The 18843-nt window shown below is 44.2% G+C and overlaps 1 protein-coding gene across 3 annotated transcripts in view; it reads right to left on the reverse strand.

The window, feature by feature from the left end:
• Positions 1–10507, reverse strand: part of Ehf (ETS homologous factor) — a 42372-nt gene extending 31865 nt beyond the window's left edge. The window contains exon 1 of one of the 3 annotated variants that reach the window (XM_078046247.1): positions 10324–10507. Coding sequence is in view for 1 of the 3 variants with exons in the window: in XM_040284517.2 (XP_040140451.2) it covers positions 837–866 (30 nt within the window). In the remaining 2 variants the exon portion in view is untranslated. Of the gene's footprint in view, positions 1–836; positions 1366–10314 lie in introns of those variants that run through there. The other 2 variants (XM_005327414.4, XM_040284517.2) reach the window with 2 other exon arrangements.
• Between the last annotated feature and the right edge of the window lie 8336 nt (positions 10508–18843).

Consider the following 18843-nt stretch of genomic DNA (forward strand, 5'->3'; position numbering starts at 1 on the left):
TGTCTGGGTGGCTGGATGTCTTGTCCCAGGACAATGGTGTGTTTATGTGTCTGAGGGTTAGGAGCAGGTTGTTAACACAAAACCCACCGTCAACAGAGCTGTTAATTCGGTTGCTGGCAGGGGCTTCTGTTATCTTCTGAATACCTCCCAGAGGGTAGAAGCCCTACCTTTTCATTTGAGTTGGCAGCAGGGTTATTTTTTTGCACCTGTTGCTCTGCTCCGATAACAACACAGTTAAGCATTGATTTGTTGGAAAATAAACAGAAAAAAAAGCAAAGAAAGGCATCTGCCCAAACAGCCTGAGCTGGTTTTACTGAGCATTCATGCCAATTTGTTTTTCCTATTAAAAAACCAAAGAAAAACCTGCGCTTTCAGTTTGGATGCTATCCTCCCACTCAGAATGAAAGGAGGTTTCAAACAGGCCCGCAGGAGCTGGCAGGGCCAAGAAGTCAGAAGACCTTGTACTTTTCCATTGGCTGGTTCCACGAGGGCACTGAGGGGTGTCCAAGGTCTGCAGAGTGATATGGCCAGCCTCCAACCAGCCCAGCCTCAGATCACGGATCAGATTAACAAGGGCAGAGAAGGGGTTGCTGGGATGTGATCGAAACCCAAACCACGCTCTTCCAAATGGTTGACTTCCGAAAGTCAATATGCTTTAGGGAGTAGGTGTGGTCCACGGTTACCTCCCAAAGCGGAGACTCAGCAGTACTACCTCCCCCCACCTTTGGTCTCAGTGTAACCTCTCTCACACATGTCCTGTGTCCAACCCTGGGCAAAGAGCATACATTGAAAACCACCAGTCCCTGGACCATAGGAAGAAAGGTACCCACACCTACCTCAAAAGCAGGCTGTGTAGACTCGCTCATGTTCTAGCAGGGGATCTGAGGTCCCAGGAGGAACGGCCTGAGAAGTTTGAGGGGTGATTTCTGTCCTAATCCAAGCATCGTGGTGTTCCTATTTCTCATGAGTTTGTCAGTATCACATGATGAGCGAAGGTCCAAAAGGGCCACAAAGAGCCAAACCAATCACTCAAATGGAGATCGTGAACAACACCAATTAAGCCATGGCATCATCGCCCAGCCATCAGCAAGCCAAGTCAGAGGAAGCTTCTGAACATCTCTTTTTTTAAACTGGAGAAGACAGCAGTCAGAAACAACCTCCAGCGTTCCCCCAGAAAACCACTTTCCACCCGCTTCTCTCAGCCTTGGGGCCTTCATTACCACCAGACCACTAGCTTATTAATGGGAGTGTCACGGCCGTGGGGAAAGGGCAACGAAGGCAGCTTCTCCAGCAGCGTTAAGAACAGGGTGATCCAACGAGGGAGGGATATGGCTGGCTGAACTCTCCCAAGCATTCTTGTCAGGAGCAGGGCAGGGAGTGGAGTGCCTCGAACCAAATCAGGCAACCAAAAGAGAAAAGACTTAACAACACCCTTAGTTGACTGGAAAAGAAAGAAGACCAACTGTGCAGGAATGCGGGAAGGGTGGAGAGAGGCCAGGGGTGGGGATCGGAGCCAGGGAGGGGTGGGATGGACCAAGGCAACCGATTTGACCATTTTGAGAGTCAGATTTCCTCCCAGGAAAAGACGGAGTTGTTCAAGTTAAGGGAAGGTCCACAGCCACCGATCTGGAATCCCACAAACTGTATAATTACAAGACAACAGCAAAAAACTATGACAGGGAGGTGGTTCCTGTTTGCTGTTTACCCTTTGCTACGAACTGAGCTAGGCTTGACGTGAATTACCTCACTCAATCCTCAGGAGAACCCTAAACATCACGCACCAATGTCCCCATTTCACAGATGAGGAGGCACAGAGAAGTTAAACAACTCACCCAAGACACAGATCTGGTAAATGGACTGGATGTATTTTTTTTGCCCACACTTTTAAATGGGTGCCTTATAGTCATCCGTACTGATTGGATTCGTTGATACACATTCGTACGTGCACACAACACAAAATATAACAAAATAATTTGGCCAAGATCACTCCCCGGCGCTTCCCTCTCTCTCTCTCCACCCCCCGCCACTAGGTTCCTTCCCTCCACTGATTTTGGACTGGATATATTTTCAGTGTTTGGGGGACAGGTGGGGAAAAGCAACGTCCTTCTTTATAGCTTTGAAAATAGATCCTTCCATTGCTAAAGAGGAGAAGTCGTGTCTTGGAACCCTGTACTTTTGACAGTCAAGATTCATTTAGGGCAGCTTTCATAACTTTTCCCTTCCATATGAGTAGAAGGTATGCTGTTCATCCTTGTGCCCTAATATGAAAGTTCTTGTTGAGTGCACATTAGTCCACATGCTACCAAAGGACTTTTGAACATAGCCTTTGAACTCATCCATCAAAATTTAGTCTGGGGGTCCTGGGACGCAGCTTGGTACTAGAGGATGTGCACAGCAGGCACAAGTTCAATCCCCAGCACCAAAATCAAAACAAATCAGAAAACCTCAATCCAACCTCTGCTGAAAGCCCCAGGTGGACTCAAGGGTTGAGGCGACTGCCTGAAGCCACCTCAGACTTTAATCATGACAAAGAAGCAGTAGTAACAGCAGGAGAAAAAACAATCTGCTGAAAATTAGGGAGGAATTATGACTCTTTTGGAAGGCACCTGGTAACTAAGCACGGCACACAGGTCCTGAGGGCAGATCGGCTTGTGCTGGGAACATCTCATGGACCAGAGAGGGACTACAAAGTGTCACTCAGGGATCCTGCACTTTGTCACTGAAAGGAATCTAGCAAAGTTCTCCTCCTTTTCCACCCTCACTGTGCTATGCCCAAGGCCCTGTTTCAGACCTTGGAACAGTTTGTGAAATTTTAGCTGCAAAAAAAATGGATGGGACCATGTAAGGCTTATTCCATTATCCTCTTTGCAGCTTAAGAAGCAAACAACATGTGAATTTTTCCACAAATTAAGAGTGACACCTCTTAGCAAAAATAAGGTCTTCTCCTTGTTTGGATAATCATTAATGTCAGTAGGCAAGAAAGCCAGTCTCTGTTTTAGTGTCTTTCCATAAGAATGAGAGATGAGGCACCCCGGCTCTCATTTTCCCTTCGAGAACAGACTTTGCTTCTCTGAACCTACACAGCAAGCTCTCTGGAGAATAAAAAGTGAACACTCATCAGGAAGGTCAGCAACTCACTAATCAGAAATGTTGTTCAAAGAATCAGATCCCCTCCAGCCTATGATTTGGCCCCTGGCTGTTTCAGAAGACACCTTTGGAGTTCAAACAAAACTGCAAAATTCACCAATTCAAAAGCCAATTCTCCCTCCTCAAAGGACCTCAGCTTTCCACCGGTGGTTGGTTAGAGGGGCAAGGAAGGAACCTGCAGGGGGCTTTGCACAGCAGCTTCTCAGACTCCCAGCATCGGGAACTGTCGAGGATCAAACAATCCCACAACTGTCACATATTCAAACAGCTACATAAGCAGGACTCAGAGCAAAAATACAATGCAGAGCCCCTTGTCAGAAACTTGTTAGGACTTCCAAGACAATAACTGCTGAGTCTACCTAGCTGTGCAAGCCAAGCACCCCTCTCTGACTCTAGCCTTTGCTGTACCAAGGCTCTATCACCACTGTGGCTGGAGACATCTCTTCTGTCTCTGACTGCCCCGTGATCTGCCTTCTCAGAAGTGGGGGAGGGGGATAAAACAAAATATGACACTGAAAATGCTCTTAACCACCTGGCCGGCAGCAGGCGCCGAGCGATATTAGCTCTTCTAATCATTCCTACTATTATTATCGTCTTCTCTGTGCCAAGGTCCCTCCACAACCCCAAGACTTCCCAGAAGCAGGAAGAACACATTCCCCCATATGACAGAGAATATCAGCTAATGCTCTTCTGTAGTTACTTCATTAGCCCCATGCAAGAGAATGCTGTAAATTAGGGTTTCCAAGACTTTTATTTGTACTATGAACTCATTTTACAATCTGTTGACGTCTATAGGCCCTTTCTCAATTGCCTCAATTATCAAAATATTTTTAAGACAAATGTAATATAGTAGCATAGGCTTTTTTTGTATGAAGACATGAATTGATGTGAATATATTTTGTATACAACCAGAGATATGAAAAAGTGTGCTCTATATATGTAAGAAGAATTGTAATGCATTTCACTGTCATAGATAAATAAAAAGAATTAATAAAAAAGAATATCTAGGACATGTCTAATAACCTATGAGATGTCAAATGTCAATATTTTAATAAATCTGCTGTAAGTATAATGCAACAGAAAAATGCTTGTAATTTCTCTTGGTAACTAATTGCAACTAATACTAATGTGGAATTTTGCCTAAATTTATATTGAGAGAAAATAGCAAATTTTAATTAGAGGTTATTGCAATTAGTAATCTAGTTTTTCACATCCAAATTCATAGGTGCCCTGAATTCTCTCCATGGACACTGAGAAACCCTTGGATGCCAGTTTAGGAACTCTGGCTGTTTTACTAACAGCAAGGACTACTTGTTCAACTCAGTCGCTTGAAACCACTTCCCTATGGTCAGAACATCTGAACAATTTACTAAGAAGCAGACCTTACTCTGTTCAGGCAAAATGCTCAAGGTTAATGCTTTTTACAGCCTGGTTAGTGGATGTCTACAGAGAAAACAAGAATTTTAGTGGTGGACAATGTTATACAAAGTTGCAGTTAGTCATGTGAGCTGCCTGGAGCAGACAAGGGGCTAGGAACATTCTGCCCCCCAGGTCTGCCCCAGGACCACCACGGGTTGTGGTCTCAATCAGCTTAAAACAAAATTTGACTTGAAGGGTTCCCATTACCATGATCATCACATTTCCCTGCTGCTCACTGTCCCCGGTGAAGAAAAAAAGTACTAACCAACAGCATTTCTTTCCCAAGATCACAATACAAAACCAAAGTTGATCATACAGGAGAAAAAAAAATTCCCAGAATTTAAATTTAATTTATCTACTCTTACCCAAAGAGATTCACTGCAAGTGCTTAAACTGAATATTTCTCCTTGACTTCCATTCCGAAATTATTTACTCACAAGCATTTTTCCAGGTACTTTCACATTCTTTGTTTGATTGAATTCTTTCAATAGCCCTGTGAAATCGGTTAACCCCATTTTCCAGATGAAGAAACTTAGATGCTTACATAAGTCAACCAAAGTCACTCAAATACCCGGTGGCAGAGTCAAATTTGAACGCAGGGGGTTCTGACTCTAAGGTGCTCTTGATACCACCTCTCAGCTGCTCTCAAACTACAAGGAGGCACAGCCTCCCACCCCTCCAGACACACAGCAGTCAAGCCTGCTCTTCATAGGTGTTCCCCAACTTACAGCCTCTGGCCAGTGGAGTCAAGATGGCGGAACAGAGGCCGGGTGCCCTCTGACTTTCTACGTGGACAGAGCTGAGATAGAGGCTGAACTTTTCAGACCCTGAAAAGATGACACAAGTTTTGTCAGGAGTCACCACAAAAACAGAACTGAAAATAGCTCTTGGCCTTCACACTCTGCTCACCTCATACCCTAGAACATGCCATCAGCTCTACTGAGAATTGTTTTTTAAGGCTCCTAAGAGGGATCCTGGAAGAATGTCTACAAGATGGTCATTTTCTTCAAGTTCTGTTGTCATATTCAAAAAAAGTGGAAGAACCTCCTATTCCAAGAAAGGCTCAACCAATTTTTTAGGAAGTTTGCATTAGACAGAGAAAGAACTAATGGAGTGACAGAAATTCATCAAATCTATAGTTGGGCCATTAAGGGCTCAGCCCTCAAGATCACTTATTGTGTCTATGATGTAGAGTAAGGAAGAAGTGGAGAATATAATTTATAATTTTTTTTATGTATAGGGATTGAACAAGGGTCTCATATATACTCGGTAAGTACCCCACCTCTGAGTTACATTCCCAACTCTTTTATTTTTTTCCTGTTTTATTTTGAGACCAGTGCCTCACAAGGTTGTCAAGGCTGACCTTGAACTTGATTCTTCTGTCTCAGTTTCTCAAGTAGCTGGGATTATAGGCATGCCCCATGATGTCCAGTTTAGAGGTGATATTTTAACTTCACCACAATGACAACATCAAAGACAGTATACATCTAGACAAGGTCATGCAAAAGGAGAAATAAGCATTTACTTTAAAATAGTGTGGTTAATGAGGTGGTCTATTCGTCTGATAATCAAATACGATAACAGGTACTTTTTATTTTTAGACTTTGTTTCATCGCAAAGCATGTCTTGAATGCACCCACACTGGTCATATCCTAAACAGATATTCAAGTGCCCTTACCAACAATCAAGATGCTTCTGAGAAAATAAGTGAGGAAGGTTCTGAGGGCCAGGTTGTAGGGGGAAGCTGGAGGAGAGAGACTGTGAATCCAAATGAACCAGAATAAGGGGCTCAGACCCAGACAGCAAATGGAAAAGAAAATATGGTTAGGTGCTAGTGAAATCATGTTCAAAGGAATATTTTACGGGACGTCTCTTTTAAAACAAGGCCAATTAATACCCTATGCTCCTCTTTAAATTGGACACCCTGCTTGACTCCGTGGCAAGCCCTGTGGCTCCCGATACAGAGCTGAGGCCCTCTGGGATCACCAGGGGCTCCGGGGAGGGGGCTTCCCAGTGACTGGGCCAGTCTTATGATTGCCCATGGGGTCTTCCTGTAGAAGTTAATCCACATCTGTCTCATTTACCCAGGAATTCGCAGGCAATCCACCCCGTGAGCTCATGAGGACCCACATAAACTGAGCCAGTGGCCCTGGGGCCTGTGTGCTCCCTTCTCAGGAGAACGCCTTGGTGTTTTATGGAAGATGGCATGAGATCACGTCCAGCGGTCACCAGCAGTCTGCTCCATCCCCTTGCACACTCTCACCAGCTTTGGACACATGAACCAAACTGGGAAAGACGGGATCTTATGTGGGTGTAAACTGACACCCCAAATAAAGGCTCCAAGCGTCTCCTGCCCCTTTCTCAGCTTTCAGACCCAGGCCCATCCTGCTGAACAGCCACTACCCAGGCAGCACTGGCTGATCCCCCATCTGGTCACAACAGCTACAGAAATTGGAGGGTTGAAATACATCTTAAGGATGATCTGGTTTGTGGAGAAGAGGAAACCAAAGGCCCAGAGATGTGAAGTGTGCTGCCCTAGGCCACACAGCTTTGCCAGGTCTCCTGACTGGCCCACCTTCTGCTCTCCTTGCCCTGGGCTCCAGGAATGGAGTCTGACCTTTCTCAAGGAAGATTCTTAAAGAAAAATCTTTTACCCTTCCCTAATCCAGCGAAGTTTTGATCAGATTAACTCCAAAAGATCCATGGAAATGTCTACTCCTGAGTATCCTGGCTTCCTTGCCTCAATGCCCTTTGGCTGGAAAGTCTGTCCCATCCTAAGACGAGCTGCTGTGAGGAGCATTCCAACCGCCCCCCCCATACACATCGCTGAGTCCCTGCACAGCTCCACAATCTGTCACTTTAAAACCCCATCTGATTTAAAGAAACTTAACAATGTTTAATAAGAGCACAAACTGCCCACTTCTTAGAACAACTCATATTATTTAAAATTCATTTTATAAAAATAAAAAAAAAAAACAGAAAATGAAAATGTCAAATAAATCCAATTATCCACCCTCTCCCTTCAGTTACTCAGAAACAAATTTAAGAGAACCTGGGCAAGACGTGGCTGCCCCATGCCTCTGTCTTCGGAGGCTGATCCCCACCACAAAATCTGAGAGCCACCGTGACTAGCTCAGTTACCCAGTAACACAGGCAGGGTGAGGATGTGTGGTCTCCAAACACCACGCCGATGCCTCCCAACCGGGGCCTCACCCACAACAGAAAAGGTTGTCGCTTCAGCTCTACCAGGGAGCAATCTGAACCAGGGAAATGGGCTGAACTGGCAGCAAAATGGTGTCACTGAATTTATATCTGCTTCCTCAAAATCGTGGCATTGCTTCCCGAGTGTGTGAGCAGATTCTGCTTGGGGATTCTTGGTTTCCACCCCACCCCTCTCCCAGAGGTGGTTCGAAATCACATCTGCTTGAAAGAACCTGGGGGGACTCTGGGCGGAACATCCAGGAACTCTTCAATGATCTGTACAAGCCTCAATGACAGTTGCTTGCTACTATAACGTGAAACAGGGCTCTTACCCTGGGCTTTGGGAAAAGCTAGAGTCTAATGAACACGATCCAGTGCTCAAGTGCAAGTTCCCAAATTCAGGGAGAGGTGGAGCGGAGCGAGATAAGACGGAAATAAAACTTTGTTAGATTCCAGAAAGCTCAATTCCACTTCCTTGGAAGTGAACTTTGACCCAAAGCACTCACATTCTGCCCGGAGACCTCACTATGAGCTCCTTCCAGTTTCCAACTGGCATTAGCGAGTACAGTGGTGAACACCGTCTAACCTTTCAATTTCCATTTCGTCTCAGACCCTTAAGGAGTCAAAAAGATATTGAAAGAGGATCAAGGGACAGTTGGCTGATGAATGGGGGCACTTTCCGATGCCCGCCAACATGGAATCATGTGAGTGAAGGGCTTGTCGGAGATGGGGGAAAGCCCAGAGTACTTCCATTTGGAAATAACAATACAGTAATGTGTTAAGAAATGAAATAAATAAATAAAGCTAAAAAAAAAAAAGTTTATGTGAATTTAACCAATAGGTACATTTTACTACAAAGCAATAAATAAAATTGAGAGCTTTCAAACAAACGAGACCCGGATCAAACACACCGATTGCCCACAATCTCCCTTATGAGCGTCCTAGCCAAGCACCATCTCTAGGTAACCTAACAGAACTCCAAGCACAGCCGTTTCTTTCCCTCGAGGTTGCTTTCTTTTAAAATGACTCTGTAAAATATTTTGGAATTAAGAAGGATCGTGTCTAGGATATTTATGAATTTTTAAGTGTGGTTATATTTCAAAATGACTCTCCTTTTGTGTTCCACCATGATTTTGAAATACCAATAATAGCCTTTCGTGGGGAAACTACAGGGTCCTACCCCACTCCATATTATAAGAAGGTGGCATTGATGAGTTATATCACAGCCCCAGAATTTCAGGTCTTAAAAGGAGGACAAGAAGGACCTTCTTCAAGCTCCAAATGCAGTTATTATAGTCATCGTCTAAATCTCCTGTTCTGATAGCATCTCTTAACCACGAAATTCTTCCCAATAACATGCCTTCATCTCTCCTGTTAGAAGTTGACTCTCCCCTCGACCTCAGTGGAGGTAGCGCACAGCCGTCCGTGAGCCCCAACTTCCCTTGTGCACACTGAAAGTCACTATCTGACACATCTTCACACCCACCCTACAAACCAAAGCTTGCCCTACACCTTCCACCAGAAAGCTCTCAGGTCTGAACCCTCGATGGCTTCCCCCTGCCACCGAGGTCAGTGCAGACATCAGGGGAGACACCTGTGAACCTGGACTCAGGGGACCTTGCACTTGGCCTCGGAAACCCAGTAGTACTTGGAGTAAGCAGAGTTGACAAAGAAGGTTGTTGAAACCTGTGACTTTGCCGCCTGGGTACTGTTATGGACCCACAAGATGAACTCCCTACTGTTCCCAGTTCTGTCCATGCTGAAGCCAACCCTTCTTGTCCAAGCAAAATCAAAAGAGTCCCTGTTCCCAAGGCGTTTGTCACTGCTGAGTCACATCTGCCTGTCTGGTCTTAGGATCCCATTATGGAGTGAACAAAGGGTTAGTTTGTCCCCTTGTGATATGGTAAAGCCTTCTGTCTAAATTGATTTTTCTTTTTTTTTTTTTTCCTGGATGGAGTCATTTTTTAAATGCTCCGCTCTCCTCAGGACCCTGCCTACCTTGGCTGCCTGACCAATATTTCCAGTGTGGATGTGAATTTCCTTGCCATGTCCAACAGTGGGAGATACTACAGAGGAATCAGCCTTCCCTTATAGTTCATGAGTCAGAAAAATTACCAGCAGAAGACATCTCTAGAAAGGGAGACCATGTGCTCTGAACCCCAATAGCGACCTCACCGACTGGCTCTCTGCTGAGCTGTATCAGAGCCACCTATCTTTTTGTGCCTGTTGGTTTCAGAACAATCTGACCCAGGGACATGGCTTTGCCACGCTGATAGAGGGAAGCCAGAGGGCTTTTAAATTCATGGTGATTGGAAGTCCAGACAATGCAGGAAACTCACAGATAACATCCAAAGTCACCCAGCTTCCTCTGAAAATAAAATCCTACCAAGACCCAGTGAGGTCTGCCCTGGAAAAGCAAGCTTCACCCCCTGCCAGCTGCCGGCAGCGGCTGCTTTATTTTCTTCTGTCTGAATCCGGGCAGGCTTCTCTTTCCAAGCAGGTGTTTGAATTCCAGATTCAAAAGAAGGCTTAAAAATTAAGACTTACCTCATTTACCTAAAGATTCTGGGTGGGAAATCCAATAGCTCTGGCTAATGGAGGGGAGGCAGCAGGCAGCTATCTCTCCAGCTCCTACAGGGATGGGCCACCACAGGTGTTATCACGCCGGAGCCCTCATCAGAGTGAAGATAAATGCATATGACAATAATTTAAAATCATTTTGTAGGATGTTAAGCAATAAGCCACCAACCGGGAATTCCCTAAGTCACTTCCCCCTCTTGTGATTGGCTACCCAGCCCTTTAAAAAAATAAAATAAAGGATTACAAACATTGGCTCATTTGCATTTGGCCAACTCACAGGTTAGTGTTCAAACAAAACAGGTCTAACCAGGTTATGCCTGTGTCTCAAGTACAGAGACAACCTGTTAATGGATGAGGAATTGATTTGGTGGTGACTGTTCTTTTCAGCTCAGAAGCAGTTTCAGGTGAAAAGTACTGTGCTCCCCAAAGACACCCTGAGGGAGGGAGACCATATAAGGGCAAAGGGAGCAGAAGTCGGAATCTGGCAGGGATGATGGGAAAGGGGCATGGGGGCCCCCTTTAGCATCTGTCTCATTTTCTAATCTCTAGTTGGTCTACCCTGCTTTGCAATCAAGGTCTTTACCTTGGCTGTTCAGGTACCAGGTTCTAAAGGAGCCCCCAGCCAGGTCTCCCTTCAAGCATCACAACTACCTCGTTGACAGTGACTCTTGGCAATTCCAATGAACTTTGAAAAGCCAGGAAAGAGCCTTAGAAGATGTCTGGAAAGGCAGGCTCCTGAGGAGGAGGATCCCCCGAGAGATGTTCAGGTCCAGCAGTCAGCTCTCAACGATGCAAGGGCTGATTTGCTGGATTATCTGGCTCCTCACTTCCTCTGGACACCTCACATGACCCTGACTACTGGTTTATTCACGCTCCCCATAGGTACTCCAGAAGTAAAGGCCAAGATACTGAAATTGGAAATTAATCAATGCAGTCTGGGCAAGAAGAGGTCAAATGTTGGGGAGGACCATGGATTTCAACTACCCATGCAACCCTGCCCTGGGGCCCAGGGCATATCAGGGGTTGCCTGCTCCTTCCCTGGCTCACAGATGTTCCTCCCGGTACAGGTGAGCGACTCCCCTGGCAAGGAAAAATACCATCTCCTAACCATTAACTTTCTCTCTTGGGTCTTCCTGGACACTGCCTGGCCGGGCATGAGCCAAGGGTTCAAGCAGCTTTCTTGAGCTGCCGGGACTCCCCTGTGAGGGAGAAGAGAGGGGAATTGAGTTTTGACAATGAGAAAATGATTTTATGATCAAAACCAAATAGTTCCTTATGTAAAAATGAAAGTTCTGCCTATGACCAAAGGCTGACTGGAAAGAGAACAAAAAGCAAGCGGTGATTGTATTATTAAGGCAGGAGGGCTTGTTTTATTTATTTGTGCATCATGAATGCAGAGGGTTTTACAAGTAGTGAGTGGGGGGGGGTGTTGCAGGCTTGGGAGGGGTTGGAACTCAGATCTTCAAGCAGGTCTTGAAGGTTTGGGTGGTATGCTTTAGGGCAGCCCAGTAAGCCCCTCTGCCTCTCTAACCCACACCAAACCCTCCCATCCTTCCCTCCTGTTCATCTAGTGCACTTGCCAAGGGCCCTGTTAACCGGCAGATGTATGCCCTGCGCCTGATAAAAACAGTAAATGTCATTATTGCCCATTATCACATTAGCTCCAATTAGTTTATCAGCTCCAGATCTGAGAGCAGAGCCCTGAGGGAACAGCCTGCTGGAATTTTGCTTGAGAGATGAATCAGGAGCAGCTTGAAGGAGCTCCGCCCTCTACAGGGCAAATGATAGCGGGGGAGATGGGGGGGGGGGTGTCATTAATGCCCGCAGGACTCTAGGAAGGCAAACTTGGCCTTCTTTACACTTTCACCTGAGGTTGAAGGGAGCCAGCCCAGCAGCGGTGAGTAGTGGGTAGGTGGTGTGTGGTCCTGAGGTCGTGAACTTCAAATGGAACTCCTACAGGATGCGACTCTCTGGCCCAATCCCAACCACCTTTAATTATAGGCCCTTTAATTCCCCGCTGAAGATGTCCGGTCACGTGCCATTCCTTTATCCACTCTCATTCTGATCATTCCGGATGGGAAGACTGCTCCGTTAAGGCACTCCTGAGAAAACTCATTTGGATGGTGGAAATCATGGGGAAAGGGGCAGAGAGATATCATCAAATACACATAAGCCACTGTTTTTGTGGATTTGGGGGTATATGAAGTACCTAACAATGTGTCTGGTACTTAGTGGGTACTTAGGACACATTGATTCTTTTATTTACTTGGGACTTGGTTGAACCTCCAAGAAGAAAAACAATACCTCCCCCTTCCCGGAAAAAAAAAAATCAGATTTTTAGGCATTTTATATATTTAAAGAAACTCTTTTGGAGTATGAATTCTTTTACCCTAAGATCAATTTGAAAAAGCAGCACTGCCATCAAATTAGACAAATAGATAGATAGACAGACAGACAGACATGATGGGATAGATGTTCTGGTTTTTAGCTGAGAATACTGTAAACTGGAATTGATGTTGAGGATTCTTACTGCAAAAGTCTCACATGTATCAAGTAAGTCCCTCGTGAATGCGAAGTTCAAAACTGAGACCATGAAAACATCAAACACAGTAGATACTTCATACAGACACATTGTAAGTTCTGCCTATGACCAAAGGGAGATATCAGGCAGGAGTCTCATTCATCATCACTAAAGAGTTCCATCATTTGTTTTATGCTAAACCAAAATTCTCTGGAAGACTGATAAAGACATGGGATAGTGAGATCAAATCAAGATCCAGATAATACTAGGAACTAAAATCAACTCTAGAGGCAAAGGTCTGGAGACCCAACTACTTAGCATTGAAATCTTCCTGGTCTTCTCTGTAGATCATGCCCTGGTTGCTGTCTCAGGTCTGTGCCAAGGCACAGAGCTTTAGAGTCAATTCCTGATGCTGATTCCCCAGAGAAAAGAGGACAAAGCAAAACAAACCAAAGTGTTGCAGTGGCCTGGAGACCCTGAATTCCGTCAGGCTGGGTATCAGATCTGCCTTACAGAACTAAGGAACCCCAGGGACTTTCATTGCTAAACCGAGGCCAATACAAAGAATCTCTCTAAGCCACATGTATCAAGCAAGCCCTAAGGAGCCTTGAGTCTTCACGCCAACGCAGGTTGTGGTTACAAGGTCAACAGAGGTACAAGCTTGCTTTGCAAGAAAGAGGATGCTCACTTACTTTACCCAGCATCTTTTAACTAGCGGCCCTATATTTGTTTTTGAAAACATGTGTGTGTGTGTGTGTGTGTGTATGTATGTGTGTGTGTGTATGTGTGCGTGTGTGTGTTTCTGTCATCCCCTCCTAAAGACTCAGAGCTATCTCCAAAATGTGAGAACCACACAGAAATCTTAACAAAGTCCTGACAGGAACAGGAAACTCTGGTTCTGTGAAACTTACAGGGGTAAGAGTCAAATAGAGTAGAATATCATTATCATTTACTATCACCCTGGAGATAGTAAAATAAGGAACTAAGGTTAATAAATATCATCTTGCCTCAGACCTTAAGCTCCTCTAAAGGCCATATTTGCAAAATCTTTTGATTTAGGATGAGATTAGGTTCCAGGGGACATTCCTGTCCTCTGTGGAGAAGCTCTTGGGCTCTGAAGGCAGCACCTCCCCTCTCTTTGGAAGGTCTCATGCTGACAGCTGTCCCAGTAGATTTGTGTGGAACACTCTGAGCAAGGCTTGTTGTCACATCTGAGTCCCACATGCTGAGTAAAACCCTCTGCCAATGGCATGTACACTGGAACTGCTGAGACGGGGACAACCCTGTTGATGGAAAGAATGACAGATTGTGCACATCACACACACACACACACACACACACACACACACACACACCCTCTGGCATCTAAATATGTTGCCAATCTTACCTAAGCACTGAAGATAAAATTCCTGAACTCCCCCTTTATCTTTTAATTATTCTTAGGATGACTCCATTCTTGCATAAGGTGACTTGTGTCTGTGCTGTTCCTTCTGCCTCACCTGTATCTTATTAATCTTTTTGCCCTTATCTTGCCTCAAAAATAGCTTTCCATGGTTCTCTGACTCAAGGCAACTTTACTTCTGGGATAAGCACCTTGATTCTTGATCAAACTACTTTGAGTTTCTCCGTTGTATTTCCATCGCCAGGAAACCTCAATTCTCAGTCTAAGAGATGGAGACAGTTGGCCACTTCCAGACCATCTTGTAGTGGCCAGAGTTTCATTTTTGTGCAGGTAGGTAAGACTTTCTTATATTTATAGCAGTTGGGTTTTCTCCCTTTGTTATTAATCTTTTTTGTTGACAGACACATTTATGGTACATATCATATCATAAGATGGAATACATATTGTTTTGATATCTGTATACATTGCAAAATGGCTAAAACAAACCAATTAATGTATGCATTACCTCAGACACCATTTTCTGGGTAATGGTACTACTCACTTAGCAATTTTCAGGTCACAATGCATTGCTATTTACTTCGGTAATAATGTTGTACAATTTACAGTTGTATGTGTGTGTATGTGTTAAATTTTGCCATAAGAATTCCTTTTCCACTATTATGGAACCCCAAAAGATGAAACAGATTAAATAATTGCTGCTGTAGATACATTAATGTAGGGCAGCTAATGCCCTGGCAGCTTGGCTCCCCTTGGCTGGGCTCACAGGAATCCATTCTGTCTCTGCCACATAGCCCTCCCTACTACGTCCTTGCCTGAAGCCAATGGACCACCAGAGTCCCCTTTACAAATCCCTTCTCCTGAATATCTCTTCACATCTACCAAATCAGCAAGTACCTGCAAGGGTGGGTGACAGCAGAGAAGATCATCTGCTTTATATTTATCACCATCCACTTTTATTTTGTAGACACCTTCATTGTTCCGTGGATGACAAACAGGAAAATTTTGTTCCTGTTGTCCAAGAGGACATTTTAGTGGAGTCTACCTTGGGTAAAATTCTCAGTACCTGTCTCTTTCACTCAGTGACCAAGATGGATCAAAATTTCAGACCCAAGTAAAAAATGTACAGAATTTTCTACCAGGTGAATAAATACCTAGTAGAACCTGTGGTGTCAGAAGACCAGGGTCTGAGCACCTATCCCCTCAGCCTTAAAAACTCAAGTGACCGAGATTTCTCAGAAACAGACTGGTGTGGTGACAAGGACATAGTTTCTGGAGTCTGGCAAACTAGGATATACCTACTTCAACTTCAGGTGTCAGTTTCCCCATCTGTTTGTGGGAACATTAAGGTTCTTGATGAGCTGCTTGGGAAGATAATGAGAAATTATAAAGCTAAGAAGGTGCCTGGCACTTGGTGAACTCTTGGAAAATGCTTGCTGTTCCCTCCAATAAGTATGGAATTTAAATTCCAAAAGTTCCCCTTAGCAAGAGAGGAAGCTACGAATGGAGGATCAGATAGTTAACGCTCCATGATCCTAAGGAAAAGTGGAGATGAAGCCGGAGAAGCATGAGGTGTGGGGTGGGGGGAGGAAAAGAATCATGAATATTCACATTTATTAGGTTTTAATCATGTTCCAGTGACTAGACTAGAATCTGATTTCATTACCTCATTTAATCCTCACAAAACTCCATCAGAAAGGTACTGTTACCATTCTTACTTTGCAGATGAGGAAGCTGAGTGTCATAAACTTGATAAGGTAACTTGGCAAAGCCACTCAGTAAAGCAAGTGGCTGGAGCTCAGACCCATCAATGTCACTCCAAAACAAGATCTCTTAACCACAGCCCTCTCCAGATAAGTGAAACTTAGCAATCTGCTGAGATCTGGATTCTAAATATCTTCTCTAGACATGAAAAGTCAAGATCAGTTCTAGAAGACAACTGGAAATGTGAGTATTCCTGAGAAGAGTGAAATTGAAAGGTTGAAGTGAGTATGAGATACACAAATAGGTCTAGCTCTTCAGAGGCCAGTCTTCAGCACGTTCCCGTCAATACCAAATATTTTAAAAGCTAAATGTTCAGAATAAAAATTGAGGGGAAACCCATTGGAAAAGCTGTGACTTGTTCATGTCTGGGAAGTCATGTGGCTCTTTTGAAATAAAGGTCACTCTGCCACTCGACAAGCTTAGTTACACTGGGCAGGCTAAATACCCCATGAGAAGTCCTTAGACATCTGGATCCAGAAATACAGGAACAGAGCAGAGAACCGCAGTAAGGAGGAGAGCATGAAATATGAGTGTTGAGAGCCGAGGTGAAGCCTAATTGGGGCTGGGGATCACTATCACTTTCTCCATTCTCGTTCTTTATAAGCAATTTAGAATGTCTCAGAGTTACCAACCAGACTGCTGTCCCTAAATGCCTTCCAGACAGAAATTAGGCATTCTGGACCCACCCAGAAAAGAAAGAAAGCATCTAGAAACCTCCTGAAAGTGATATCAGAGAGGTGACAAGCACATCTACTGGAACTATGCAAAAACTCATTTGCATAAATAAGTTATCTATTCAGTCCATTCAAAACATATGCACCTGCACATCGGTGGAATGTTATGAAAGAAAGCCTTTGGAATTATTTCTGAACAATTTCGTATTTGGGGAATATCTAAGTGAATTCTCCCTACTTCTAGGACAGCATGTCTCTGATTTTTCTCCCCACTCCTATTCTGAGCAACCACATGTCAGTTCAGGGTTTGAAATTAGTCAATCTCTCCTTCTGGACAAGGACAGTCTATCACATTGTCCTATTTTGAGGCTCAGTTTCTTTTATGACAAGGCCCCAGGAAAGTTTTATGAGAGTCCTGATTTAAGGTTGGAGGTTAATCGCTCTGAAATTCTGAGAACCAAAAAATATTGTGTAGGTGGGTGTACAGTAAAACTGAAAACAGGAAGTCTCCCATACACTGAACCCAAATCTGCATCATCAGTACATCTGAAAACTTCTCTTGGGAGGAGAGTCCTGCTGTGCATGGGACCAGCCACTGTCTGCTCACTTCCTTGTGATGGAGGCCTTTGAGCTCTGGGGAAGAATGGGATAAGGAGGGCCAGGGGCAGAAGTCACCATGACCAGGTGAGTGTCAAAGAAAGCCATGCCTTGTTTGCTGTGGACTTTCTCCGTCAACACCAAAACACTTCCAAGTCGACTCCAGGTTTTCAGTCCTCAAATTCATCAGTCCGTGGTTCTCCAGGAGTTGCCAGAACCACCAGGGCAGAAAATCTCAGGGAGTCCAATCTGGGATCTCACAATTGTGAGTAGGGAAGCAGAGCGCTTGGCAAATACCTGGTTTTTGCTAATCCATTTTTTTTTTCCCTAGCTTGGCAGGTCACCTTAACTTGAGGACTGAATGCACAGCTGGGAAAAATATGCTACTTGTTAGGGATTGGGCCAGTGCTCTGTGAACTTGAGCCTTGGCTGGGGGTAACATTCTTTGAACAACCAGGTAAGACAAGCCTAGAAAGCCACAGCACCTTGCCAAGTAGGGACATTGATACCCAGCACCAAGACCCCCAGGGGTCACCACACAGCCCACTTGGAGGAGACCCACTCATTCCTCTGCGATCTCTCTCCCTGCCTTAGAGTTGTTGGCAGCAAACACTGGGCAGAGGGCAGAGGTGCTGGGAAAGAGGATAAAGTGAGAAGGAGAAGGAAAGAGGAGAGAGAGAGAAATTGCTGCATGGTTTATCTGGATGATCACAGAGAAATTTTCAAATGCCCCCCAAAACTCACCTTGGTAAAATGTCTTAACATGTTAGACACAATTGTGCCCAAATTTTATACACTCAGACCCCATTCTGTTCTTGCTCAGGCTTGTGAATTTTTGAAAAAAAGTTGGGGCAATGGGGAAAATGTTGGTCAAAGTGTACAAAATTTCAGCTAGGAGAATTACAGTGGTAGTGAGAGATTGCATGTAGTAATTAACTACAACCAATAATATTAACTACAACCAATAATAATGAATTGTGTATTTCAAAATTGCTGAAATGATAGATTTTAAATGTTTCCATCACATAGAAGTATGTGAAGTCATGTATATATTAATGACTTAATCATCCCACATAGCGTGAGAATATTAAAACACCATACTTTCCCTACAAGCATATAGAACTATTATTTCTCATTTAAAAATAAAGTTAAATTAAGACACAGTGAGATACCCCTCCATGCTCATCAGGTGGGTTTGTTTGTGTACATAAAAATAAAATAATAATTAAAAAAACAGAAAATAACAAGTGTTGGTGAGGATGTAGCGGAATATGTGGAAAAATGGGAAACCTGTGTACTGCTGCTGAGATTGTAAAATGGAGAGGCTATGGAAAACAGTAGAGCAATTCTTCAAAACATAAAAGTGGAATTGCCACGTGATACAGATTCTACTTCTGAGTATATACCCAAAATCTGTGAAACAAGGGACTCAAATAGATACTTGTACACCCAGAATCATAGCAGATTATTCACAACAGCCAAAAGGCAGAACCAACTCAAGTATCCATAGATAGGTGAATTGATAAACAAAATGTGGGAGA

The sequence above is a fragment of the Ictidomys tridecemlineatus genome, chromosome 4 (assembly GCF_052094955.1).
Source record: "Ictidomys tridecemlineatus isolate mIctTri1 chromosome 4, mIctTri1.hap1, whole genome shotgun sequence".
Lineage (NCBI taxonomy): Eukaryota > Metazoa > Chordata > Mammalia > Rodentia > Sciuridae > Ictidomys > Ictidomys tridecemlineatus.